Source organism: Aureobasidium namibiae (genome assembly GCF_000721765.1).
Source record: "Aureobasidium namibiae CBS 147.97 unplaced genomic scaffold scaffold_9, whole genome shotgun sequence".
NCBI lineage: Eukaryota > Fungi > Ascomycota > Dothideomycetes > Dothideales > Saccotheciaceae > Aureobasidium > Aureobasidium namibiae.
Window position 1 is genome coordinate 240,510 of NW_013581200.1, and position 27,504 is coordinate 268,013.

Here is a 27,504-nt window from a genome sequence, read left to right on the forward strand (position 1 = left end):
GCATGCAAGGCTCGACCACGTTCAATCAGAGTCCTTTGCGCCTCAAACCCATCAAGCTCTTCAGAACGAAAACATAGGTACAGAGAGCAGCTCCGGAGTAATAGTGTCCAGAGTCGAGAATGGACCTCAATCAAGCAGCAAATCCGCGAGATGAGATTGAGCTGACGCGGGGATAAGAAAAGTTTATACCCGTAGCACAAAATCCACCTTGAGCTTCGAGTCTTCAATCGTCACATTCACGTTCGCAGACTCAATATGACACGCACCAAGAAGAACAAGCCTGGAAACGGATCCAAGCAGAGCGCAGCCAAGGCTGCCTCGCAGAAAAAGGACATCTCCAAACCGAAGACATACGAAGCACCAAAAATGACCCACGGCAAGATTCCTCAATGGAAGCTCGGCCAGCCCAAAGACTTTTACTCGAGATTCGTTCACAAGCGCCAACCCGTTGTCATCCAAGGAAAACTCGACGATCTCGACTTTGTCACAAAGAACTGGTCCAATGTCGACTACCTGCGCGAAACAGCTGGCGATGCTCCCGTCAAGGTCGAGCCAATGCACCAGGAGAAGAAGCGATATGGCACTGATGTCGAGCGTGTCGATACCACCTTCGGCGCTTTCCTCGACTCGCTGAAGGAGGACAAGGAGGAATACGACTACCTCACCACTCAATACTCAGACGATGAAGACGACATGGACAGTGAAGATGACGATGACGACGACGACGACGACGACGACGACGAAGACGAAGAAAAGGAACATGGACAAAACAACGAGATCAAGAACGGCACATTCCCACAACCCGTGCGTGCTCTCTTGCGCGAAGAGGTGCCAATGCGCCCCGGAGTGATGGGCAATCTCGTTATCCAACAGATGAATATCTGGCTCGGCAAGACAAAGTCAGGCACTAGCTCTGGCCTTCACCACGACTTCCACGACAACCTCTACATTTTGCTCAAGGGTCGCAAACGATTCGTCCTGTATCCTCCTTCGGCAGTTCACCACCTCGACACCTACGGCAAACCGCAGAAGATTCACCCCAACGGCTTGATCGTCTACAAGCAGCCCGGCGAAGAAGATGACGAAGACATCACCGAAGAAGACAACGAAGCCGACCAAATCAGATCTGATGGTCTAGTCGAGCGCGACGCAGCCGCCCTAAAAGTCCAAGCCCTAGAGGAAGCAATGGACAAACTTGAAGAGAGCGGCGAGAAAAAGGGCCTCGATAAGATTCAGAAGGAATACGGTGACGCCGTCGAGCGACTCATGAAATACCAAGCCGCCGACTTTGGCGAGTTGGGCGAAGATGACTTTGACGAGGTATCCTCGGCCGAAGAATCCGAGCCCGAAGAACTCAAAGATCAGGTTCTACGCGATAACCTCATCTTGAAGCGTAAAGCCACCGACGACTTAGCCGGCTCCAAGGCTTCCAAAACTGCAAAAGCTGGAGCTGAAGACCAGGACGACGACGACGACGACTCTGAAGCCAACGACGACGACGATGATTCGGACGCCGAACTAATGGCAGCACTCGAACGCGCACAAAATGGCCAACGCGACGACTTCGACGACGGCGACTCGGACGCCTCCGACCTCGAAGATGCTTTTGCATTTGCCCAAGGCTCAGACGCACCCTCTGAACCCCTCTCCTTCTCCAAAATTTCCACTCAAGACCTGCACTCTCACCTCTCCCTCACAACACCCCACACACACTCTGCAGCCTTGGAACAGGCAGGGAAACCATACATTGTTGACCTCAAAGCTGGAGATATGCTCTACTTGCCTACCTCTTGGTTCCACGAGGTCACGAGTTTCAGCGACGAGGATAGCGCTGATAATGTGCACATCGCACTCAACTATTGGTTTCACCCTCCTGATTCTGCAAAGCCTGAGTTTGAGAAGCCATATGCTGATGCTGTTTTGTGGAAGTTCATGGAAGAGAAGGTGAAGAGTGCTTATGAGAGTTTGGTTGCTGCGAAGGAGGACTAGGATGATGGTATACCCAGGTTTCGAGTTTTGCTAGATTTACGTAAACAGTTGCTTCTCTAGGCGTTCTCGTTGTTTCTTCATCCAATATTCTTTGTCTCTTCATGTATTCTTGTTCTGAAGAGCCTCCTCTTGCTGCCTTCTAGCCATGGCTCTGCTATTCGGAAAACTAAAAGCACCACAACAACATTGCTCATCATGACTTTCCATTGCCTTCAACACCGACTTGGCAGTCTTGCCCGCCTTCCACTCACACAACCTCGAAGTATCGCGTCTAGTCCAGCCACTCCTGATCCACTCGAAATCACAGTGGCAGTCACGCTCGTGGCTGGCTCGGTGTCTCAAAAGTGCTTTGACCACCTCCCAACAGCGTTCGTCCATCCTCTTCATATCCTTGCCCCATAGCAGCGTGGATTTGACCTTTTTTCTCTTGCATACGAAGAAGCTGTCAGGATTGCTTGCACCCTTTTCGCTGACGCCGTAGTGATGTCCTTCGATGTTTTCGCCAATATAGGACTTGCGTGTAAATGCATCCTTGAACTTCATCGTCCATCTGTCGTGGTGCACGCCATCTGCATAGGACAAAGATGTGGGAATGTCTGGAGTGCTTGTGATCGCTGGAGGAATATCTGTAGTGCTTGTGATCGTCACAGGAACAATCGGAGAGTCTGTGGTTTCAGGTTTCGGGGTTGGTTGTTCTTCGTTTATGGGGTTGTGTTGCACTTCTGCTGTCCATTTTGAGATGCTCGTTTTCCAGTCATTGCGGCGGTTGGTGGGTGTGTATCGAGATGGTGCTCGATTCTTTGGCGGAATCTTCCATGATCGTTTGTAGTAGTCCTCGTATGCCATCATCTTTGGCAGGAAATCTGTTACTTGGCTAAGTCGAATGTGTAGGCGAGCAAAGATGTGGGAAGAGGACAGGTGAGGCTTCGCTTTATTGATCTCCATGGAAGCAGGACCCTTTGTCATTTAATCAAGAGCAAGTTTTCGACATCAGACCATCACTATGGCCATGCTCACATTCCTTGTTCGTCTCCCATCAGCCTTAGAGATCAGTCGACTGCTTCACGACTGAAACTATTTCGTTCCTACCTCCAAATCTGCTGTCTGTCACAGCTTATCGGCTGATGAACTTCGACATGGTCCCTGAATCTCGAAGCTCTTCGGAGATACGGTCACATCATTCTATCAAGTTGATGTGCTCGCAGTCGTCATGATTTAGAAGTTTGTTTGGCAAAGTCAAGTTGACTCTGGCTCTCGTGAGCATAATCGGCAAGCTTAATTGTTTCTCCGAATTTTATCCATGTACCCGGGTACAGAGCTTCTTGCGCCGTCTTCCTTTCAACAACATACAATAAGCACTTCCGTTTTTTGCATTTCTTCGTTACTGCGACGTCGTCAGATAGATGTCTTGCCGCCCGCATGGCCCAATATGAAGGCCCCGAGGTATTCGGCATCGAGACAGAAGGCTTGTAATAATTGCACGAGAGGGAAGACCAGGTGCCAAAAGGGACCTTCGGGCTGCTCCAGATGTGTTCAACGAGGACTGCTGTGTATAGATCCGCAAGATGCAATGGCTCAGGTCTCAACAGCTTCCATCGACGAGGTCAGTGACTTGAGAGCAGTGTCACAAGGAAGTAGTGCGTCATTGGCAGTTATACCGGGTGATCAACCATCACAATCGGAGAGGCTATCTTCTAACAACACGGTTGTAGCGTCAACGCCGGCTAGGGACGAGTCAACAATCTTGTTCGACGATACAAGCAGACAGGCAAACTTTGATTTCTCGGAACTCAGACTCGCTTGCACCATCAATGTTGATGACATTACATCACGATGGCTCAATACCTACGTGCCAGTCGCAGGCCAAGTCATCAATGACTATCCACTCAGTATCTCGGCGCTAATCCGCCGAGTTCTGAAATCATACGTCGCTTCAGCAGTCCGTGGCCATACCAGTCTGCCTCCCTTTATCCATCCAGCCCAGATAGATGATTCATCGTCTGTACCACTCGCAACCTGCCTGAACATGGTACGCATATGCCAAAACCCTGCTCTAGGCAGGGAAGCCACCGCAGCAGAAGTCCTGCAACGGGAAATGTCGACGATCTACCAGAGACGAATACAATGCAATCACATGGAACTCTTGGCTACTTTCCAAGCTTATCTGGTATATGCGATGACCTTGGTTCTGCGACTGGAACAGGCCTCTACACTCTTCCTGCGTCAAGCGATGATGAACCTCCAAGATCTGGCTTGGATGACAACTCGACAAGGAATCGTTAGTGTGGCCGAGCAACAACATTCGCGTCCAAGATGGGAGGAGTGGATCGTGGTGGAAGCGAAACGCCGCACTTTGTATGTCATGTACATGTTTGACGATGTGATTTCGAAACAAGAAGGTATTCCTACTTTTCTGGGAATCGAATTGGTAGGACTGCCGGCACCGGGAAGTAAGTCTCTATGGTTTGCAAATTCAAGACCAGAGTGGCAGAAGATGTATAATCTTCATTTGGCGGATTGGCCTGACGGAGGGCTTTGCATTGATGAGTTGTGGGCGATGCCATCTGAGCTGGGTGATATTGAAATTGCAAGAAGACGATCTAGGGTCGAGCAGTGGATGGAAGATCTCGATGAGTTTGGGATGATGATATATGCGGTCACCAGTTGTACGCATGGTACCTAGTATCCCGACGGATTTCTTCCCGTCGCACACGCATGATCGAGTATGATTGACGAACGAGGAGGCTTTATCGTCTGCTGGATGGTTAGATGCCGCCTGGGTTGACACTACACCCCCCATCCTCCAGCAAAAGCACAACCCCGCCTAAGCAGCAAAAGGCTCAGTGCCCCCTGTAAGAGTCGAACTCACGTCTTTCCAGTTCGAGAAGACCACGGGTTAGCTTGTTTCAAGTTAAACTTCCCTACTCTGCTTGTGTTTGCAAGACATCAAGTTTGGAATGTGCTAAACCGCTGCACCAAAGGGGCTGAAATAATATTCATATGGCAGATCTAATCAATCATGTAGCTCAGAGATGGGAAGTGGGGGTTTGGAGGGATGAGGAAGGAGAGCTCGCAGCTTCTTCCTTCTCTAAACTGCATATCAAGGCATATTCAGCTCTTGCAAGTCAGAGCTCTCGGTGCGACCAGTGTAACAAGAGCTAATTCGAAGCATTGCGTTAAAGCTGGTTCCAGTCTCGCAACGAGGAAGAAAATAACACTGCTGTGTACTTTGGAGGACGTAAATCAGACATTCCGGAACTCTTTGTCGAGGGAGGGACGATAGGTCGGAGTTGAGTTGAGCAAGCGCCGGAGTTGAGAAGCTCAGCTCCTTCCTCAACTCCGGGAGGCGTACCTTTTGTCAACTTCCATCTTGATACTTATATCTCAGCATCTCTCCAATTTCTCAACACAATGTCAATTCCTGTTACCATCGCCTACAGTGTCAATAAAAACACAATATGGCACCAAGTACGTCGTCGCATATCGCCGAACCCGCCACTACGCTCCACAGCATATTCGATAAACGACAGAAAGTGCTAATCGTAGCCATTATCTCCATCGCAGCGACGTGTATGTTCTTCTCTTCACGTGAGCTAATGATCAAAATATCACTCATCATTCTAATCACATATACACGACACAGTCTCAGGTTTCGCGTCCAACATCTACTTCCCAGCCCTTCCAACAATAGCTCACGATCTGAATGTGTCCATCGAGCTCGTCAACCTCAGCGTCACGGCATACCTGATATTCCAAGGTCTAGCACCGAGTATATGGGGACCTATCTCCGACGTCAAGGGTCGCCGAGTTGCTTACGTCGGAACGTTCTTAGTCTTCCTCGGCTCTTGTATCGGACTGGCTCTTACTCGCAACTATGCGACTCTTATTGTTCTACGGTGCTTACAGAGTACTGGAAGTGCGAGTACTATCGCCATCGGTTCTGGTGTTATTGGGGATATCACCACTCGTGAAAATCGCGGAGGCTACATGGCTGTGTTCCAAGCTGGGTTACTGGCGCCGGTTGCCATAGGTCCCATAATTGGTGGTGGTCTGGCCGCAGCATTAGGATGGAGAAGTATCTTCTGGTTCTTGACCATCTATTGTGGCGCTTTTCTGGTGTTCTTGATACTCCTGTTGCCCGAGACATTGAGGCATAAAGTCGGTAATGGGAGTCGGGAGACTGTAGAACTATTCGCAAGATATCCCTTGACGTTCTATCAGAAAACGAGTCAGATGCGTTGGGATTGTGAACCAATGGCACTAACAGAGAACGAATCAAAGAAGAGCGTCGACATTACTCAGCCATTGCGCATACTCTTCAGCAAGCAGGCCAGCCCTATCATTATCTGCCTGGCAATCCACTACGCAGTCTGGCAGATGAGCATCACTGCAATGTCAACGCTCTTCCTCGAAGTTTACAATTTGTCTGAAACCCAGATTGGGCTTACATTTCTCGCCAACGGTGTTGGTTCCATACTCGGTACTCTAACCACAGGCAAAGTTCTCAACATGGACTACAAACGCGTCAAGCAAGACTACGCATCACGAACCGAGATACTTGAAACCACAGACAGAAAGCCAAGCTTCCCGATCGAGAAAGCTCGCCTGCGCCTTATTCCTCTCTTTTCCCTTCTCCAAGCTATCGCCATTCTGGTCTTTGGCTGGACGATTCGATACCATGTGCACATCTCTGTCCCTATCATCACGACTTTCTTCACGGGTTGGTGTGCTGTCTCTGCACAATCGCTCGTCATGACCTACTTGGTCGACATATTCCAAGACCGCAGCGCTGCCGGAAGTGCCGCTCTGAATCTTGCCAGATGCTTGTGTGCTGCGGCGGGTACAAGCTTTGTGTTACCCTTGATCAGAGCTGCAGGCGCAGGATGGGCTCTCAGCATCTGTGTTCTGGCGCAAGGGGTCGCGTTGTTGGGTGCCTTGATCCAGTGGAAATTTGCACAGACTTGGAGAGACCAGAAAAACTGATCCCAGCCGACCTGTGGATGACGAAAGTATTTCAACCAGAATGACGTGGGGCGGGAACTCTTTGGTGGTGAAAGCCGAAAAGTAAAGAACAAGTTTAAGGTGGTTACATAACCTGTGACCGTTCTGCTTTCGAATGCCACACTGAGGAACTTCAAACTTCAGATCTCATTTTACCATTCTCATCGCCCTTCTCGACGATGATCCACAAACATCGAGGATGGGCCAAGCCAACTCCTCATCCACCAAGCCAGAATTGATCAAGTTCAGATTGACCAAATCATGTTCAGCCAGACCAAAATAACCCGCCTCAGGACCGACCGACCAAGTCGAAGATCATCAAGTTCAAATTGACCTAGTCAAGTACGAACCAGCCGGCAGCCTTATTACTGCCCAAATCAAAGTCGAGCAAGTCGAAACCGACCAGTTCGAGACCAACCAAGCCTCCAAACACTTTACGAGCTCGTCGGTAATCTTCTCCCCACATCAGAGATTTCTTCTTGGTGTCTGACACCAGGTCGTATCCTTCGCTGTAGTTTAGAATCTTGGAATGAAGAGGGCGGTGATGTCGATTTACATGTGCTTGCCGTTTCCAGTGCAGTTGATTGTTTGAGAGAAGTGCCGGAAGGAAGTTGAAGTGGAGGTGATATTGGGTGATGTACTTCTTTGGGTCGAGCTGGTATATATGTGGCTATGGCAATGCATAGTGTTCTTGAGGAGAGAAGGCATGTCCGGTGAGAGAAGAGGTGAGAGTTGTTGGACTTTCTTTAGACATACCTCTGATTCGGAACTCGACTGTGCCTTTGGATAGCTCTTCAATCACTGCTTGTATATCATAGAAGAAGAATGAAAGAAAGCAACGATCCATCATAACGTCCTTTTACTCTTTTCCCTCCAACTTTTGCAACATCTCGCATATCTCCCTAGCAACAAATTGCGGATCGTCCCTTTGAATGAAATGCCCACATCCTTTTGCAACAATCGGACCTTTGCTTCTCTCTGCACTAGTCAGTAGAGAAAGTTGCTTGTTATATTCATCCCAAACTGGCTGGACGTAGTCTGTCACCAGTTCTTTTCTCACATTGAAGCTTTTCTGTTTTTGGGTCATTGAGTACTTGTCAATCTGCTTTTTGTAGCGAAAACAAAGGCACTGACCTCATTCTCCTCGGCAAAAGTTTCTGCGTCATGACGCACGATGATAAGAAAAGGGTTCCCTTGCAACTTCGGACTTCCAGCTTGTGGCAGTAATTGAGCTAGGTCGCTTCGATCCAGGTTTTCGGAGTTTGGCGCAGAGACGTGGAAGCGCTGTTCGTATTGCTGCCTGACATTTCGTATTTCCTCGATTGTCGTTCCCTCAGACAATGTAGACTTATCGAAACCAGGAGCGTCAACATCAGGCCATAGAGAAACTAAATCCACATGCGCCATCATAGAGTCCAGGAATATGAGGCCAGAAATATTGGTGCTGGGGTGAGAAGCACAGTAGAGGCGAGCAATAGCGCAGCCGATGGAATTGCATACCAGCACCATGCGAAAAGCGGAAAGTGCAGAGCGTAGTTCTTGCTCGCAGAAGGTGGTAAGGAAAGTATGCAAGTCATTCACCACAGAGCCAGTATCGTGTGTATCATCTGGGTGTGCATCAGAGTCTCCTTGCCCATATCGATCATACGAAAGTAAATGCGGTTGCGGAATGTTGTTCTCAAAGCATTTGGTTTGTGTCGCTATGATTGTGGGCTTCCAGGATGACTTTGGGAGTATCAGACCGTTGAGGAAGACTACCAGGGTTTTTGTTGTTGGTGTTCCAGGCGAGAAAGTGTAGCTGAGGTGGGAGGTTGTTTTTGTGGGGAGCTGTATGGTGCTGTTGGTTAGGTTTATGGTGCCGCGAGTTTCAGGAGCATTTGAGGTCATGGTCTTGTGTATTCTCGAGATGTCGTGTGAGTTGAGATACCAAAAAGATTAGCAAACATGAGTCTTCGTAGTCGTTGATGGAGAGATGGGATGTGCAATGGACAGAAAAGCGGAGGTGCCGCAGGAAGGATTCAAGCTGACTGAGTCGTCGATCATTTTTGTTTGCGAATTTGCACTGACTGCTAATATACCATTTCCATTATCCTTGTAATATTTTCAATCTCCAATCATCTGCTCTTTGTCTTTGCCTTGACTCTAGCAAGCAACGAGTTCAGATCCTCACCACCAGCAGAGGAAGCCTCGGTCTTGACCTTCTTTTCCCTCTTCTCCACCGGCGGCGCATCAGCCCTCTCACCATCTTCATCACTTCTACCCTTTCTCTTCCTCCTTCCCTCCTCCAACAAAGCCTTCATACCCTGCGTGTTCTTGTATCTCGGATTCGTGGGATCAATGGCAAACTCGTGACTCTCAAACAACTGCGCAAATCTCGGATCCTGAGTTTCCATGCTGAAATCATCCTGTTCCAAGATTTCTTTTGCATCCTTGGCTTTCTTGTTATTCTTGCTCTTCTTCTTGAGCACTTTCTCGGCTTTGGCGATTTCATTCATGTTGAAGTGACGGATGTTTTCTGAAGCCGTGTTTTCGTCTACCATGAGTAATTCCAGTTCGGCGCGTTTGGCGGCGGTGGCGGCATCTGCTGCTTCGCGGGCCTCGCGCTTCTTCTGACGGTCGGCTTTGCGGGCTAGCTTTTCTGCTTTTTGGGCTGTTGCAGTGTCGTTGAAGAAGGGGTCGTTGAAGGGGTCTTCGTCATCGGCTGCGGGTGCTGATGAGGCCTTTGCAGACGATGGCTTCTCTACAATGGTGTCGTTGTCTGAGGCTGCTTCTTCGATGGTTTCGCCGTTGCGGGCTGCCTTCATTTTTTCCTTGCGGCGAGCTTTGCGTTCTTTTTCCTTGCGGACGTACTTCTCGCGTGTGGTTTCTTCGATAATGGGGGTGTTTTCAAAGACGCCGTTGGCACCCTTTGATGCAGCGGCATTTGACAGACCAGATGTAAAGGTGATTTGCATGTCTCCCACTGGGCCATCATCCTTGGACTTTGTCTTTACTGCTTCAGAAGACAGACCCAATGCAGCGCGCATCTTTTGTCTCTGTTGCTCTGCCTTTGTCAAGCCTGTGTCATTCTCTTCATCATCGCTGCTGTCGCTGCCAATGTACGCTTGCAGATCGTTCTCGTCGATCTCGGCGCGTGAAAAGGCACGTTTCTGAACTTCTTTTCTTGTCGTATCATCGGCGTCCCACGTCAAGCGGACTTTACTGTGGGTAAGGGCATCGGTGACGAATTCATTGGGCTTGTAGCCTGAGGCTATCTTTGTGCACTCGTCGCGAGGTGTGTCAGTGTCAAAGTCAACCTCGTCAGGGATGAATCGTAGATCGAAAAAGTTTGCTGTGGAGAGGTATTCACGGCCGTCCATGCCATCATAAAGCGCCTTTGCTGTGTCCTTGGAGTCGCAGGTGATGACGGCGTAGTAGTACTTTAGGCGGTCCAGCTGGTATTGGCGCAGCTTCGCAGAGTCGAATTCCTCGCCTGTGTCTCCCTTCAACAGCTCTTTCTTGATTCTCTCTTCCTCGTCATCGGTGTCCTCGTCCTCGTCCACCTCCTTTGTTGCGCTGGCGAAAATGTCTCTAGGTGGGCCTTCGAGCTCCTCCTTCTCCATGCGCTCCTTGCCAAATTCGCTGGGGTATACGACGACCCTGGAGACGCGGCCAGTGGAAGCGAAACTCTGTGCGACAGCCATAAGATCTTCTGCGCGAATGTTGTCCCAGTCAAGATTGACGACAGCCAGACGAGACGAGACGTCACCAAGAGGCACATCAGCAGCACCCTCGTTAGGGAACTCTACTGCATCCTCCTCAATCTCTTCCTCCTCTTCGCTATCGTCCTCGGAGCTGCTGTCATCTTCAGAAGAAGAGAAACCACCCTCTCGTGCGGGATCCCTGACTCTGCCGTCCAGTCTCTCGAGCTCAGCCTCAATCTCATCATCATCAGCAACCTCCTCTTCGCTTTCCTCATCGCTACCCACAACCTCTCTCGCCGGCTTCTTGCTCTTCTTAGCCTTGACTTTCTGTGCTTTTCCCATCTCTTCCTCTGACTCCTCATCCTCATCTTCCTCATCTCCCTCGATCTTGTAAAAGCGTTCCAACTCTTTCTTGGCATTGCCCTTTGCAACCTTGCGACCGTACTTGTCGACAGTGGCTTTCTTTGAGAAGTCGTCGTCCTTGAACATGCTGGTGAAACGCTTGTCGACGCCTACTTTGCTGTGTCGTGCCGAGGGAAGACGGAAACGGGGATCTGTGGTCATGGATGAGAAACGAGGATCACCTGTGTATACATGTCAGTATGCCACTCTTCTTTTCATTGGTACATCAAACATACTCGCAGCAGCAGAAGAGGAGGCGCCTTCATTGCGGCGACTGCCCTTTGCTTTGCCCTGGGCTGGCATATTGGCGGTCGGAAGTTGCGAAGGTCGATCCGGTATGAATATTTGCTATTGGCGATTGGCTTGAATGTATCGGATCTTGTATGCGAACAGTATTTGGTCTGTTTGGTTGGTTGCAAGAAAATGGTAGAAAGGTGACTTTTTTCTACACGGCTTCGGACTTTAGCCACGCTTCGCCGATCTTGGCATTAGCCCTTTCTGACAGGGTCATACCGATTACAACCATCCAACGAAGCTTTTTTCTAATAACTCGCCCAGATCGACTGTCAGGCTCTCGGCACTTTGTAAGACAGTTCTTGTACACCTTATATTTCTCATGGGAGGTGTTGATTCAAATTGGGTCTGTGGTTGTGCTGTTATGCACGTTGAAAGAAATCAGAATCTTTATTTTGTGACACCTACTATTTGTGACATACCGTCCTTATTTCCAGGTTCGATACGCATTGCATCGAATAGAACACATTCAACTCAAACAATCTACTGGGAGCTGACACAAGAGCACAATTAAGCACAATGACGGGAGAGGCGTTGAGAGATAGCAAGTCAGGCTCGAGTGCCTATGGTCTTATTCATGGTGGTCTCGGACACCAAACCGAAAAAGGATACCTTTTTTCTATTCATTGACACTTTCCTTCATCTTCTTGTCTCTTGAACTATTCACAATCGGCCATAGATCATGGCTGGTGACCTGCACTCCTCAAAGACGATACCTAACGTCTACCACCGTAAGCAGCACCCATGCCTTGGAGCATAGGCATGCCCATACCAGGTCCTTCTTGAGGACTTCTCATGCCAGGTGTGCCGTCAGGGCTTCTCACATTCGAACCGGGCATCATCACCATGCCTGGTGGAGCGAAACCGGGAGGAACGCCAGGGATGTGGTTAGGGTTGTTGAAGAAGCCAGGACGGGGTGGACCGTGGGCTCCAAACCCAGGAGGTGGCGGGCCCATACCCGATGGGAAGCCAGGAGGAGGGCCTTGCATACCTGCGCCTTGCTGCGGAGGAGGCTGCGAATTAGGCTGCTGGAAGATGTTGGGCATGTTGGCAAATCCAGGAGGATGGCGCATGTTAGGGTTGAAGCCAGGAGGCATGCGGTCGCCAGGACCAGGTGGTGGAGGGCCACCTGCCATATATGGGAAGTTGGGAGGGAAGTCTTGAGGAGCACCGGGACCAGCGTTCGGCATCTGCTGAGCAGCGCTCTGACGACGTGGCTGGAGAGGTCCGTTGGGATAGCTGCGCTGAGCTTGCTGCAAGACAATAGAAGGGTCTTCGACGAAGCCAGGAGGAGCACGAGGACGGCCTTGGTCCATGTGCTGGTTGCCACGGAATAGCTGCTCCTCGATTGACTCAGTAGGGCGGGGAGCTTGTGGCTTGGGAGCGACGGTCTGGGGTTGAGACTTTGGTGGCTGGTCGAGGAAGAGCTGGAAGGGCTCGGGCTCGTGTTGGTTACGAGGTGGAGGAGCAGCTCTGTTGGCGTTCTTGGCTTGAATCAGGTTCAGCAAAAACTCGGAATCCTTGTTCAGCGAGTTTGGCTTGCGTGAGTGCTGTTGGTTGAAGTTCTCGGGTGTCGGACCGTTGCGAGGGGCTTGGTCGAGGAAGATGTTCTGCATTTGCTGAGGGAGGTGTGAAACAGAGTTGTTTGTTCTCATCGACACAGGATCAGGGGAAGCGACATTACTAGTGGGCCGGCTGAACTGAGAAGGTGGAGGTGGCAGAAAAGAGTCGGAAGCAAAGCCAGACAGAGGTCGAGGAGACTGGGTAGATGTAGGAGCCTTGTCAAACATTGCGGCCAGAGGATCCTGAGATGGTTGAAGGCCAAAGCCGGGCGGGGGACCAGCAGGGGGACCTCTTCCTTCTTGCTCTCTGACAGGTGAGTCAACACCACCGTTGGAGTAGGACGGTCCTCTACGAAGACCAGCCATGATCCTGAGGAAGCCTTGCTTGTCTTCGCTTGAATCGAGTGTGGCAGGGCTGTCAGCCTCTTCAACAACAGGCCGAGGCTCCTCTTTGGCGACAAACATGGACGCGAAGCGAGAAGACTTTCCCTTGGCTGCGGTTGGCGCCTTGGTTGCGCGAGTATCAACGGGACTCTCGAGTCTCTTGCTCTCTCCCCACGATCCGAAAATGCTCTTGTCGAAACCGGGTGCGTCTGTCACCAGCGGAGTTTGTGGTTTCGAATGTGCTGGTGTCGACTTGACAGGAGTGGCGACCTCATCGGCAAAGGTGTCTTGCTTGGTCTCGGGAGCATTTCCGCCGTTAGCAGCAGCCCTCATGCGTTCCTTCCAGTGTTCAAAGTCTTCCTGTGTATGCATCTGGTTCTTGTTCTCCTTCTCCAATGGCTCGTCCATCCATTCGGGCTCCTTCTCGGGAGCATCTTGCTGGCGTTCGTTGCGTGCCTTGTCTCTCCAGCCACCGCGCTGGCTGGGTCTTTCTCGCTCACGTTCACGCTCACGTTCGCGCTCGCGGTCACCGTTACGATCACGGTCGACGTTGTCGCGAGCCCAGCGTTGGTCAAAGCGCTGACCGAAACCATTGCCGTTGCCTTCGCGCGGCTGGCGCGGTGTAGATCTGGGTTCGATAGTGAAAGCATCGTCGTCCTCTTGTTGTTGCTTGGATGAGCGCCAGTCTCTGTTGTTGCCAGTCTTTGCAGTATCTCTGTCACGGAAGAAGCGGGAGCGCTGATTGGCGGCGGGTGACTCTTGTTCTTGTTCGCGGTCTTCGAGCTTGTTGATGTTTCGGGATGATGCGAAAGATGTCTTTGGTGGGCCGAGTACGATTTCGTCTGGAAAATGTAAGCTATTGGCTGGTTTGGACGAGGCGAACAACGTACCAGGCTGTTGAGTAGAGCGTGAGGTGTGTCTGGTCTGTAGTAATGATGGTCTCTGTGACGAGAAGTTGCCCATGGGAGCAGGCTCTTCGGGTCGTTGGGCCTGGTTGCGTGGCTTGCGACCGCCATTCTCTTGTTGCGATTGCTGAGTACCTCTTTTCTTTGTTGAGCAAAATGACTTGGTAGGAGTGGGTCAGAGGGAAGGGCTTACTCTATCCACTCATCTATCGAGGGCAGTTCGTCTGGTTTGCGGACTAGAGGCGACTCACGCAGAGCTTTCAATTGCTCTAACGTGTAGCGCGCGCCGTAGACGGCCATGTTGTTGCGGAAGTGAGGGGCAGCGGCTGGTCGGAGCGATGGGTGTGAGATAGGAAGAAATAGCCTCGCAGGCGTACTAAGCGATGGTGAAGCTCAGGTCTGGGATGTGATAGCGAATTGACTCTTGTTAGCGTGGGATGGCGGCGTCTGGAGGTTGTTGGCGAGATGTGTCTTGTCGGTCGCCCGATGAGCGTTATGGCGCCCGAGTCGGTCGGAGAAAGACGTCAGTCAGCTGCTTCGCTCGCTAAGAAGATCGCCGAGTGGACGAGGACAATGTTGATTCGAGTAGGCACGGTAGCTTGATGGGGTCTAGGAATGAGCTGGGAGCAGTAGGAGATTGCAGCGATGATTGTTCTGTGATTGCGCCTTGTCAAACAGGAGAAAGTTGTGCTTAGGTGCTTGCTCCGCCGCTCCACCGCCAACCATGCCGCCGACCTCAACCACATTTCCGTCCGCGTTTCACACGCTTCTCCAACATCAACCATCTTGCTCAGAACAGTGCTTCTAGACGGGCTCTCATTGTTCGCTTGGGTGTCATTAAGGTTTTCGATACGTTTTTGTTGCTCCATCCTTACAGTTGTGTCATGCATCCTCTACTTTCTTCATAGGCGCTTCGTATGCCACATCTGTCCAGACTCATAGCCAGCAGGAGCCAATGCAGGCGGACAGCGATATGAAAACCAAAACATGACATCACATGCTCGCGACGTCGAGAACGGTCTGACTTTTACATCTCTCCTGCAGTGGTTCCGGCTGTTCTACGACGGTCCTCTGTCGTAGCGAAAGCTCGCAAGCATCGAGACCGGCTTTGGAACTGGACCTCCAAACCCATCTCAGTACAAACTTATCTTCGATGTCGTCGAAGAGGCCTACGAGTCGGACAAGACTGCGATCAGTCGAGTTCTTAAAGGTGTCCGCGATGAAGCTATTAGCGTCCAGCTCGACGCCAATCGTCGCATTGATGTCAAGCTGCACCTCTACGAATGGCTGGCCAACTCCGCTCCTGCGAGTCTTACAGACAACAGATTGTCGCATGCCAGGGAAGAGGTGTGCCGGATGATTGGGCCCAACTTTAGAGTTCTGAAGTACGAGGCCGCGATGAAGAAGTATGTTTGATGGGGGAGAGGATTCATTATTGCTTGCAATACTGTCTGTTAGTGGTTGGTCTAGTTTCGGTTGTTGTATCCTTCGATCCGCTTTGCCTCGCCTTGCCTTTGCTTTCTTTCTTTCTGTTCTCCGCTGGCATATCCACCCTGTATCTCAATGGAAACACACCATCATACTTTGAATACAATAGAAGGCGCAGAGAGAGTAACATTAAACAGCCAGGTGAAGCCACCCCTTGGACGGGCATAAGACATCCCAACAACCGAAGGAGCGAGGACGGGAGATATCCTCTTAGCGAAACGAAATGGGAAAGTGCACCTTCCCAACGCAACACGTCACTTCAACTCTGATCACAAGACGCAGCTTCCTCTTCCATGCCTTAAACCTCATACTTCACGCAAGACGCAGCTTCCATCTTCCATGCCTTACACCTCAAACTTCACACCACACCCTTTCCCTCCCCCGCCTTCTCAGATTCGTCTATATTGGCCTTCACGATGGAGCGTACTGAAGATGAGTAGAGCAACTCTTCAGTTTACGACAAGATCAAGGACAAACTGCCCCCAGCAGGGTCGGTCACACACGTGCGCGTTCAGCGACTCATCGAGGCTCTTCCAAACTACAGCCTCCCAGATGGTTCTGGTAACCAGCTCTCGAAGAACCAGCTCAAGAAGCGGTGCAAGTTCGTCCTCGCTTGCATCAAAGGGTGCGCTATCTGACATCCCCATCACCGCCGCCTTGCGCTCACTGACCATGTACACAGAGAGCCAGTCGCCGAGCCCACTCTCGCTCAGACCGGAGCGGCAAAGAGGGCAAGCGACGCTGACACCGCTGCTGCCACTGGACCTGGCAAAGCACCACCCAACAAGAGGACCTCCAACCTGAAGACGAAGAAGTCATCCAAGTCAGCACACGAGAAGCAGCATCATACCGCCACCGTCACATCGTCCTCAGCGCCGGCCGCCTCACTCCCAGCTCCTTCGATGCCTGATGGTGTTACAGCTGAATGGATTGCCAACCTTGTCGCACGAGTCCAAGAGGACACCAACGCGCGCTTCTTCATCAACTATCCAAACAACTACCAAACCCCCCGAGACGCTTCAACACCCACTGGTGGCTTCAATCCCATGCCCTCTGGCTTCGGTTCAGACAGTTTCACGTCGCCAAACATGCACAACGCACCGCATGCCTTCAACGGTCCATCACCACATACACCACACAATCTACACAATCCACACAGTCAGCCAAAAAGCACGTACGGCTACGGCCTAACCATGCCCCTCGGCTCTGGTCAAGGCAGTTTCACATCACGAGACTTCCTACCAATGCCGTCTGCCTTCAGTGGTCCACCTCCTTCCATGCAGTACGGCCACGACCAAACCAAGCCCTCTGGACTTCACACAGGCAGTTTCACATCGCGAGACTTCCTGCAGTTGCCGTCTGTCAATCGATACGGCTACGACCAAAGCAAGCCCTCTGGACTTCACACAGACAGTCCCACGTCGCCAGACTTCCTGCAGACACCATCTCTCAATCAGTACGGCCACGACTCAACTATGCCCTCTGGAGTTGAGACTCGCTGAGCTACAGGAGAGGATTGCCTCGAACCAGACATCCCACCACCAAAATCCTGGAAGACGTATGCCGAGACCTGCGACCATGAGAAACCTTGGTATTAGATATAGTAACATATAGCTAGCTTAGTATTGAAACAAATTGCTCGCAAGCGTAGCGAAATATGGCCCATGAGAATGCAAGAAGGAAATGTCATAGCTAGCTTCTCCAGAGAGATGTATGTTTGTCTGTAGCAAACAATCTTTCTCAAGACCTGCACCAATCTGAGCAGTAGTACTTTGAGTATCAACAGGGTGTATATTACAGGAGTTCCTCAGGGGAGAGAGCCTGGTCTCCTTTGTCGAAAAGGTCGACTCGGCGTAGTGTACAAGGTCGACTTGAACAAACTGCGACTCGACTGTTGCCGACACGGACAATTCGAAAACCATGCATCGCTACAGTGATTGGACTCGAGTGAAAGTAACAAGCAAGTCAAAGTGAAGTGCGTCGACAAGTGGTTTTTCGAAAAAGCCGCGTTTGTTCAGTATCAAAACAATTCTCGACTTCTCACAGCCTCCTTTCTTTCTTTCCTCAGCGCACCGCAACCAGTCAGATTTTTCTTTTCTCGACGACAACCAAGCACCACCAACTGCTTCCTCTGCCCTGCGTCTCCAACACGAGTGTCTCCAACACGCACGCCGTAGCCTTGAACAAGCGAAAGCGTTGCACGATGGAGCACTCTTCCGCCTCCCCCTCGCGCGCTGTCTCGCCTTCCGGCAGCAGCAACAGCAACCCTCGGCGCGAGAAGCGCAAACTCGAGTCCTTTGTGACCGAGTCCGGCGACACGTGGGAATTCCCTTCCAGGAGACCCGTGAAGAAGTCCCGTTCGTCCGGGCCTGTTGGCAGTAACACCAGCAGCACCACCGCCCAGGTCTCGCCTACCTATACCCAAAGGCCTTCTTTCTCAGCAACCTCGCCTCCGCGCGCCAAGCGCTCTCGCGAGCCGTCGGACGACGCCGACGCTCAGTCTCCTTCGAAGAGGCAGATGACTTCGGTCACTGAACTCGACGACCAAGCAGCAGTCCTTCGCAGGGCTAGCTGGCTAAGATTTCCTCGCAGCCGAAGACAGGAGGCTGCAGCAAGTAGATCCCGTTCTCCATCGCAGAGCGGTCTACGTGGTAAGTTCGACGCGGCCTCTGCCTTCAACCAGAGTGCCGGCTCCGTGGAGGTCGAGGAGCTTCCGGACTACGAGAGTGACGAGGAGGAGGTCACTACCATCGGCCAGCATGCCAACAGCAACCTGGAGGAAGTGGCATCCCTTCAGGAGTCTGCCATGAACCCTTCTCCTGCCGATCACTTCCAGGAGGGTCAGGAGTTGACGGAGACTGCGATGGCATCAATTGAGACCGACCATGGCATCGAGCACCAGGTCGGCTCGAGTCATCACAGCGCTCCTGAGACTGTGAAAAGTGGTGGTGAGTACACCGTCGTTGCTGGCAATGGCGTGTACGAAGCTGCTTCAACCACCAGGCCTGCTGTTTGGTCATCTCTGGATTCCCGATTGGCCTCTACCGTCTCTCTGAGTCCTGTGGCTCGTTACAAGCTCGCTCGTGCCGACAGCAGCGGAAGCGAGAGTGATGTCGAAAGCCCTCAACCGCTGCGAAGCAGGTTCTCGGGCTTCATCGCTCAAGCTCCCGCAACGATCCAACATCGTTCCGAGGCACAGCAGCAATCGGCGAGGGAGCCTGGATATACCAGTACCTCAGCCAGCGGTCTTGGCCCTGTCACAGCCATGGATACCGCTCCCACCGTCGCCGCTACCACAAAGGGCTTCGATCCTACCTTGTCGCCGATCAAGGAGGCCAGCATCGAGTCCGTGGAGGGCACCAAAGTTCAGAGGGCTATGCCATCAGCTCCTGAGCTTCACAGCACAACTTCGACAGTCAAGCAGCGTTCTCCAGCAAAGCGCTCTTTACCAGCAAAGAAATCACCTACGAAGCGTGCACCTTCAAGACGTTCACCTACAAAGCGCTCACCTTCAAAGAAGTTTTCTGGAATCTCGAAGTCGGTTAGCATGAATGCACCATCACAGCCGGGTATCATGGATGCACCGTCACAGCAACTCTTATTCGAGCTCGAAAAATACGCAAGCGACCGCAGAAACTGGTTTGCAAAGCAAGTGCACAACGAAGTGAATGGAGAGGAGGTGAAGTCAAAGGTCGTCCAGACTGTCAGAAGAAAGGTGGACCGTGCGTCAAGCCGCCCCCACAAACCAGACGCGTCCATTCCATCCGCTCCCATTACATCAACCTCTGCTCACATTGAGGAGGAAACACAACAAATCATGGCCGTTGACCCGGTCAAAGGTCCCGATGAGGACGACATTGACTTCCTGCGCATCTGTATGGGAGATCTTGACCACATGGATGTTGACAGCGAAGACGACCTTCCCGCCCAGAACTATTCTCGCGACAGGATCCGCAAACTACGCGACGAAGACATCAGAAGAGCCAAATTAATCAATGAATCGCGTCGCAAGATCCAAAACACCCGCATGCTCTACGATGAAGCGCCTGACGTTGATTCTGTTGCCGACGATGAGTCTGATCAAGACAATGACGAAATCCTCTACACCGACCATCTTATCATCAGCTTTGACGATGGTTTCCATGCCGAAAAGCTTCGTCTTCAGGCTGCGCTGGAGCATTGGGAATCATCCTGGCCAAAGCCATCTTCTCTTCCTTCCGAACACTGGACACAGGAGGCTCTCACTTTCGCAACCAACCAAGCAAATGCAACCAACTCCGCTGAGAAGCATTACTGGGCCTGCCGCAGCATCCAGGCAGAGTCTTACGCCGAAGGAAAGATCAAGTCTGGCCGAGGCTCAAACATTCACATAGCAATCTCTCTCATTGACTGGAAGAAGAGCATTGCCGCATCGGAAGAAGAAGCCACTTCCTTTGCTGATCAAGTCAACCAAATCTCACTTACCGAGGAAGTCGAGGAAGACCAGGAAGCTCCTCTGAGAGCCAAGCTCGCCCTCTTCCTCTCCGACCTCCCTCCAGAACTGGACCAGAAGGTCACAGAAGTTCTCAACGTCACCAATCCTGGCAGAGCAATCGTCAAGTCTCCTGAAGGCAACGACTTGACTCGCAAAGACTTTGCTACTCTCCTCCATTCCGCAAACTACCACACCGGCGAGCCCGAAGGATGGCTCAACGACGAAATCATCAATGGCTTCTTCACCGCTCTGTGCAATGGCATGAACGACAAAGCCGGTCACACCAAAGGCAAGGTACCACCATACGCCTCCTATATAACCGGATGGTACTCTTCAGTCACCAAGAACGGCATCAAAGCCATCGAGAGATGGTCACGCCGCAAGGGCATCAAGGGAGACAAGTTGCTGCAATGCAAGCGCATCTTCTTCCCCGTCAACCCTGGCAATCACTGGTCCCTGCTTGTCGTCCGCCCTGACACTCATACCATCGAATACCTCGACAGTCTGGACGTCGGCTACTCAGACACCAACCGCAAGAGTGCTCGATACATCAAGCTGGCACGCCAATGGCTCGAGATGGAGCTTGGCAAAGACTACGTCGCAGACCAGTGGAAGGAAGTCGACCGCCGCAGCGCCATCCAAAACAACGGCTCAGACTGCGGTGTCTTCACCTGTCTCAACGGCTTCGCCTCTGCCCTTGAGCTCAGCAATCCAACCAACGAGTTTGGTCCTGAGCAAATTCCCTACGCTAGACGCGCAATGGTTTCTTTGTTCAACCTCGGCGGCTTCAACAAGCACTTCGAGCTTTGAGCTTTTCCCTATTGATCTTGACCTGTCTCAAAAACATCCGAAATACACCTTCACCACAATACGCCTCGAATCATACCACAAATCATTCGAAAATCGCATAATGAGACATGGCAAACCGCAAGACATACCACAAGCCACATCAAGAACCTCGCACCAAAACAAGATACTCTGAATCTTCAAGCGCACACAGCCTCCAAAAGTGCACCTTGTCTGAATCGAGTTTGCTCGGCTACAACTCAGCGAATGTAGACTGAGTCAAGCGCTTTGCCAGTTTCTCAAACGAGCTGCAGAGAATCAAGTTTGCAGGCCATAGCGACAGATTCTCTTTCCCAGACTCAGAAACCATTCGACATGCTGCTGCCCCTGCAGCCTGTGGTCCTCCACCACACCTTGGCACACACACACACACACACACACACACACAAAACACACTCAGCCAGGAGGCCGCAGGCTGCTAATCCCATACACGCTACCGCCCAACACACTCTCATACAGACAAGGGCCTATATAGGGACACATTGAAAGGGCAGCAGCATGTCCCATCACATACACAACACAACGACACAACAACTCAAACAAAGGTAGGTAGGTCATGATGCAGATCCTCAGCCATGGGAAGAAACTAACACGGGCCACAGAATTGAACAAACGACAAGCATGAAAAGAAGGAAGCAAGGAAGGAGGTTTGAGCTCAAGCAAAGAGCGAAGCGAAGCATAAAGTCAAGAGAATACACAGCATCGGAAGGTCAGGATCAAGAGTTCGGACGGCAGCATTGTGGATTTTCGCATATGATACCCTTTGTTTCAGCGGCAAGAAGGGAAAGCAAGCATTTCAAGGAGTTTGGGCGGTTGCATTTGCATTCGAGGACTCTTCAAGGGCTGAATTGTTCTGCTCCATGATAAGAAGGAAGGAAAGACGATATAGGTACACGCCTGCAATGAAAGTATCAGAAGACTTTATACAGAGAAATGAAAGCATCTTAAAGACATTCCACTTGATCAGGAAGGCAGCGGGATGGTGATGTTTGCGGTCGATTTCACATGTCAAGCTCGGACCAATGACGTTTTGATCATGTTGAAGTTGACGGTGGGTCATGCTCAGGCGGACAGTTGAGCAAAAACACGCCTGCAAAGACGCAAACTGTCTGCCTGAAGATGAAGTATGCAAGGCGACACAATGGCATCGTCAACAAATCAATACATTCGCCAGATCCTGCATCATAGCGAGGCACCGCCTCCAGTAAAAGCCCGCTTTTTCTACACCTCACCGCTGACGATAGACGATCCGCTGTCACCTCTACCACCCTCGGCTCAAACTGCTCAGACGACGTATGCGAAACTACCACCCAGACCATTCTCCGAATTCGATAATACCGCTCTCGACAAGGCATGGCATGATCTCCGGCACAAGCTGCTCCGATACAACGAGGTGCGAGGCGAGAAGCAGAAGCCGGCAGACCCTCAGCCAGCTACCAGACAAGAGAAGGGAAAGAAGGTGGAACTGGATTTGAGCACTTCTCCTTCTGCTTACCTCAGTACCTCTCCTTCCGCTCGCCGGCCAGCCTCCAAGAGTGATGCATCGACGAGGAGCAACACACTTGCCGACATATACGAGCCACCCGCTGTCCCACCGGAAGCAGAGACTCATGATACCACCGGCACTCCTTTCATTCGCGCTCCTTCGATGCGACGGGTCAACCAGATCTCGTCCAGACCTCCGACTCGGCTAAGAGACAGCTATCAGTGGGACGATCCCCCGGAAGAAGACAAACAGCCTCCACAGCCACGTCCCGATCCAGAAGCACCTTCGGCAAAGATAGCTGTTGGCGTATCGCGACTGCACCATGTAGCCATGCCGGATCTCAACTTGGAGCCCATCTACTGGCGTCCGGTCAACGATGTTTCTCCGGTAGTGCGAGCAACTTGGTTCTACAAGGACACCATGCTACCGGTCGAGCCTCCTGTTGCCAACATGCTTGAGGCAGGTTACACCGAGTTGCAGCCTTGGACTGAAACTTGGAACGATGAGCTCAACAGCGCTATCGAGGTTGGTGCCGCAGGAGAAGCCAAGATTCTGCACAAACTCTGGCCTGATCTGTTCAAGAGGCTTGAGAGTAGGCCTAATCCTGCCAGGACTGAGATGGGTAGTATGACCTCTACCAACTTCGACGAGGAGCCATTCTCAGCCGAGAAGGAGCGTGAACATGTCGTCGAGGTCGCCTGCGACATTATCGATATTGCCGCAGGCGTGGATGGACCTGATAACAAAGCTTCTGGTACATCAGCGTACTCCTCTGGCGGCGGTCTGCCCAGATGGTACCCTACAGCTGGTGTCGTATACGCGAATGCGACCGATGCCCATATCTTGAAACCCAATTTGCAGCCATCAGCCTATCACGGTCGTCGTCCATTGGCGAATTACATTCGTAAAGGTCGTAAGCTTGGTATACCTGTTGTTCGTGGCTTTGACCAAGCGGCTTACGATCGCATGTACCCCGTCAAGAAGACCTCTACTGCAGCGAAGGCTGAAGAAGGCGTGTCTACATCGCAGTCCGGTGCACCTCCCAATCGACGACAAAAGTCTGATCCTGCTCTTGCTCATGCTGAGCGCCCAAAGGTCACTGAGTTGATTCTTGTAATTCATGGTATTGGCCAGAAGCTCTCAGAACGTATGGAGAGTTTTCATTTCACCCACGCGATCAACGCATTTCGCCGAGAGGTCAGTGTTGAGCTAGGCACAGACAGTGTGAAAGCTCATCTCAGGAAGAATATGGGTGGTATCATGGTCCTACCCGTCAACTGGCGTCAAAGCTTATCTTTCGAGGATGGCCAGAGAGATGTGCCTGATGATCCGGCAATGAATGATTTTGGACTAAAGGACATCACGCCAGAGACGTTGCCATCTGTGCGCAACATCGTGTCTGATGTTATGCTTGATGTGCCTTACTATCTATCAGATCACCAGCCCAAGATGATTGCAGCTGTCATCGCTGAGGCCAATCGCATCTACAAGCTGTGGTGCATCAACAATCCAGGCTTCGCTCAATATGGACGTGTGCATATTATCGCGCACTCGCTCGGTAGTGTCATGGCGGTCGACATTCTGTCGAAGCAACCAACCTCGATACCCCCTGAGCTGGCTGACCCTACCACGGTTGATTTGAACTCTTCGCCAATCCTGGATCACTTCCTTTTCAACACTTCTGGGCTGTTCTTGTGTGGCTCGCCAACTGGCTTCTTCTTACTCCTCAAGCGAGCTTCTCTGATTCCACGCCTGGGTAAACAGAAACCTGGAGCGAATTTGTCATCAATCAGAAAGCCGATTTGTGGAAGCCATGGAACATATGGCTGTCTGCCTGTAGACAATATCTACAATATCATCAACCCCTACGATCCAGTCTCGTACCGTCTCAACGCCACAGTCGATGCTTCATACGCGGCATCGCTCAAATCGGCATGGGTGCCAACAGCTAGCTCGGGATGGTTCTCATCTTCTGGATCATGGTTTTACTCATCACCTGAGGGAGCATCTACCACTCGACCAGATCAGCTGCCCAGACTACCTTCGAACGTGGAACTTGAGACACACAACTTCTCCCGCGAAGAGATTGCCGAGCAGCGTATGCTACTGCTAAACGACAATGGGCAGATCGACTACTTCCTCAAGTATGGAGGTGGACCGTTGGAGATTCAGTACTTGACGATGCTTGGTGCACACAGCAGCTACTGGCTTCTCAAGGACTTTGTTCGTATGATTGTCCTGGAATGTGGCAGAGGGCTTGGCAGGGATGGAACGATATTGGGCATGAGAGCGACCAAGAAGAAGGCACAGTTGACTACGTGAGAAGAGAAGGAGTGGTCTTGGGTCATGCGTTTCATAGCTATACTGCTTTTTTGTTTTAATGATACCCCCTTGGTTTAGTTCGCATGATGGCTCTCAGAATCTCAATCATCAAGGTGGCTGCCCGATAAGATAAGCATCCGAAAGCGGAAAGAGCGTCCGAGCTCCGTATACCGCATGCGGGGAAATTGCGTTCATGATTGTCAGAAGGCAGCAAAGCAGCGACAAAGAAGGACAATCCACTGGAACGATTATGAATAGGCTCAATGTCGAGATGAGTGTGCATTCACTCTTTGACCTCGACAATACTCGATTCTCGACCACTAGTCGCGCTTTCCTCGCATCTTGAATCACGCCTTCCCAACTCTTGACCAGGGCGCTTGCCTGAACGCACAGTCGCGGCAGTCACTCGCGCACACTCGATCGAACCTTTGAATCGGAACTCCTACAGCACCTTCCACCATGCCACTGCGACTGTTCGAACGCCTTTCGGCCGCCTTTTGGGGCTATGTCTCGCCAGACCCTGTCACCACAAAGAGAAAAACCACTTCCACTCGGCATGCTCGACCTTCGCGCCGCTCTCAGCCCAGTCCTGTCACCCCTCGACGCTCTGGTGGCTACTTGCCCCTCACACCCGCCGACACCAACACCGGCTCAAAAAGAAAGCGCGGTGCCGAAATTCCAGGCTACGTCAAGAGAAGCAAATACGAAGAGCTGCAAGTCAAGCTCCAGAACAAACTCGAGGATGAAGCTCTCCGTCGCGAAGACAAATTACTCGAACAAACTGCAAGAGCAAAAGAAGAAGAGTACCAGATCGGTGACCTGTTTTTTACGCCCATCGAGTATGACAGTCAAGACGAGTATGAGGATGAGAGGATTGGAGATGAGGATGATGGAATCCATTACGATTATAACATTTACAATCCGACTCTTCGCTCCGACTTGCCTCTACCTGTACTAAGGCCACTTGTTGCAGACACTCTCTCTGGGCGTATCACGGTTCCTCAGATCGTCATTGACAGTACAGAAGAAGATGAATCCAACGACGTTATCATCAACGTTCTTCCTCCAAAAACTCCTCCAATCTATGGCCGTGACGATGAAGATCACATCGTCTTTGCCTCCACACCTGCCAGCGACAACTCCGCTCTAGAGATCGGCCACACAGACGACACCCCCTCCTCTATACTCGCAACCTCCCACAAATCTGCTTCTCTCTATGGCTCCTTCCTCGAAGAAGCCGCAGACGGCGAGGACACCATTCTCCTCGACTCACGCGCCCGCGTCGGTAGTCTCGAAGACGAGCGCGTATCCAAGGACCAACTCCTCGCCCGCGGCTGGCCACCAAACACCGTCAGTCTCATCCAACGCATCCACAACCGCGGCCGCGAACCAGTATTTGCCTCCCACTGGCACTACGATTTCCCCATGATGCCCGAAGGCATGTTTTTGCCTCCTGGCCACGAACACCCCGGTTACATCTACTCAACGCGCAACCGCAATTTCCGCGCCAAACACGCATTCGGCAATCTCATGCAACTAGGCCCAAAAGTCAGAGATAAGATAACCGTGGGTTTAGCGCCCGAAGCATTGATAGTCAAGGAGATAAAACGCTACATGGAGTGGGCAGACTGGGATTCTCGCAACCAATTCCCAGACTTTCCTTTTGTGGAAATCTATCAGGGGACGGTGGATGAAGATGTGAATGCCATGCAAGATACTTTGCTCTCTCGCCTGGCTACCCTGCATAAGTTGTGGCTCGATGCCCCTACCAACCCCAATGCTCCAAAACGTCCTGCTCCGTTCATCGGCGCACCCCGCCGTGACGACGATGATGAGCCTCCTCCCCTCTACGGCATTTTGGTCTCGCACACGTTGGTCGGAATCGTCATTTTCGTCCCCGGCGCAGAAAACAGTGATTCGATAGGATATCTACGCACGGTGGGTGTGTTCGATTTCAACGTCTTGGGGTATGATGTTTGGACGAGCTTGGCGTTGGCGTTGCTGGTCGTGCATGTAAAGGGTGAGGGTACGATGAGAGGATGCGGGAGAAGGAGAGAAGGTGTCAAGGATCGGTGGCCTAGACAGTTGAGTCCGAAGAGTGATCCTGATAGATGAGGAGGTTTTGCTGGCTGAAGAGGAGGAAGTGGGGATGGTGAATAGTTCTTGCTGCTTTGATGGGGATGTTGCTTTTCGTTTGTTTTTTTCCTCTGCTGTTTCTGCTTTGTGATCTCCAAGGGGCCTGTTTTCTTTTCTATTCTGCTTTTTTTTTTTCGACGAGGATCTTTGCTGAGAAACTGCGTCAAGGACGTCTGGCGTTTTTGTTAGTCGCAAAGATACCCCTTTTACTGTTTCCATCGATCAATACTTTACGCACTCGTCTTATTCTCACTTGTGCGTTTCTACTCCCAAGTACGTATCACTACATCACATCATGATCAAAGGGGTCATGCTTAGAGCAATTCGTGGTTTCGGTAAATTCTCATAAACGACTAACATCCTGCACGGCAGAATAACAGCTGTGATGAGACATCATCCCCTAAGAGAAGAGAACGAGAAGAAGCGAAAAAAAAGGTAAAAGCAAGCCAAAAAGACCCACGGAGAAAAGAAAAGGACGCGCAGCATCCTTGATAGCACGCTCCATCCTCAATGCAACCATGCAGATCGTCAA

At 51.4% G+C, this 27,504-nt stretch overlaps 10 protein-coding genes across 10 annotated transcripts; 6 read left to right on the forward strand and 4 right to left on the reverse strand.

Annotated features, from left to right (window-relative positions):
• Positions 1-366: 366 nt before the first annotated feature.
• Positions 367-1,989, forward strand: M436DRAFT_47680 (Clavaminate synthase-like protein; the record flags this gene model as incomplete). The annotated part of the gene is made up of 2 exons (XM_013571627.1): positions 367-700; positions 752-1,989. 2 exons carry the CDS (start codon positions 367-369, stop codon positions 1,987-1,989), a joined length of 1,572 nt encoding a protein of 523 aa, XP_013427081.1.
• Positions 1,990-2,088: 99 nt separating this feature from the next.
• On the reverse strand, positions 2,089-2,838 carry M436DRAFT_82099 (uncharacterized protein; the record flags this gene model as incomplete). Its single annotated transcript, XM_013571770.1, has 1 exon — positions 2,089-2,838. One exon carries the CDS (start codon positions 2,836-2,838, stop codon positions 2,089-2,091), a length of 750 nt encoding a protein of 249 aa, XP_013427224.1.
• Positions 2,839-3,418: 580 nt separating this feature from the next.
• On the forward strand, positions 3,419-6,972 carry M436DRAFT_72995 (MFS general substrate transporter; the record flags this gene model as incomplete). Its single annotated transcript, XM_013571771.1, has 4 exons — positions 3,419-3,630; positions 3,754-4,671; positions 5,459-5,559; positions 5,633-6,972. 4 exons carry the CDS (start codon positions 3,419-3,421, stop codon positions 6,970-6,972), a joined length of 2,571 nt encoding a protein of 856 aa, XP_013427225.1.
• An 877-nt stretch (positions 6,973-7,849) lies between these two features.
• M436DRAFT_72996 (uncharacterized protein) lies at positions 7,850-8,877 on the reverse strand (the record flags this gene model as incomplete). Its single annotated transcript, XM_013571772.1, has 2 exons — positions 7,850-8,062; positions 8,125-8,877. The coding sequence occupies 2 exons, from the start codon at positions 8,875-8,877 to the stop codon at positions 7,850-7,852; spliced, it is 966 nt and encodes a 321-aa protein (XP_013427226.1).
• A 227-nt stretch (positions 8,878-9,104) lies between these two features.
• On the reverse strand, positions 9,105-11,255 carry M436DRAFT_47552 (uncharacterized protein; the record flags this gene model as incomplete). Its single annotated transcript, XM_013571608.1, has 2 exons — positions 9,105-9,623; positions 9,735-11,255. Coding segments are annotated over 2 exons (2,040 nt in total), but the record flags the coding sequence as incomplete, so codon positions are not given.
• An 830-nt stretch (positions 11,256-12,085) lies between these two features.
• M436DRAFT_64000 (uncharacterized protein) lies at positions 12,086-14,520 on the reverse strand (the record flags this gene model as incomplete). Its single annotated transcript, XM_013571679.1, has 3 exons — positions 12,086-14,157; positions 14,206-14,357; positions 14,414-14,520. 3 exons carry the CDS (start codon positions 14,518-14,520, stop codon positions 12,086-12,088), a joined length of 2,331 nt encoding a protein of 776 aa, XP_013427133.1.
• Positions 14,521-14,685: 165 nt separating this feature from the next.
• Positions 14,686-17,210, forward strand: M436DRAFT_64001 (uncharacterized protein; the record flags this gene model as incomplete). The annotated part of the gene is made up of 4 exons (XM_013571680.1): positions 14,686-14,805; positions 15,301-15,626; positions 16,151-16,333; positions 16,391-17,210. 4 exons carry the CDS (start codon positions 14,686-14,688, stop codon positions 17,208-17,210), a joined length of 1,449 nt encoding a protein of 482 aa, XP_013427134.1.
• A 3,116-nt stretch (positions 17,211-20,326) lies between these two features.
• M436DRAFT_47234 (cysteine proteinase) lies at positions 20,327-20,992 on the forward strand (the record flags this gene model as incomplete). The annotated part of the gene is made up of 1 exon (XM_013571552.1): positions 20,327-20,992. A coding segment is annotated over one exon (666 nt), but the record flags the coding sequence as incomplete, so codon positions are not given.
• Positions 20,993-22,154: 1,162 nt separating this feature from the next.
• On the forward strand, positions 22,155-24,836 carry M436DRAFT_47828 (uncharacterized protein; the record flags this gene model as incomplete). Its single annotated transcript, XM_013571642.1, has 1 exon — positions 22,155-24,836. The coding sequence occupies one exon, from the start codon at positions 22,155-22,157 to the stop codon at positions 24,834-24,836; it is 2,682 nt and encodes an 893-aa protein (XP_013427096.1).
• A 459-nt stretch (positions 24,837-25,295) lies between these two features.
• M436DRAFT_73001 (uncharacterized protein) lies at positions 25,296-26,951 on the forward strand (the record flags this gene model as incomplete). The annotated part of the gene is made up of 1 exon (XM_013571773.1): positions 25,296-26,951. The coding sequence occupies one exon, from the start codon at positions 25,296-25,298 to the stop codon at positions 26,949-26,951; it is 1,656 nt and encodes a 551-aa protein (XP_013427227.1).
• Between the last annotated feature and the right edge of the window lie 553 nt (positions 26,952-27,504).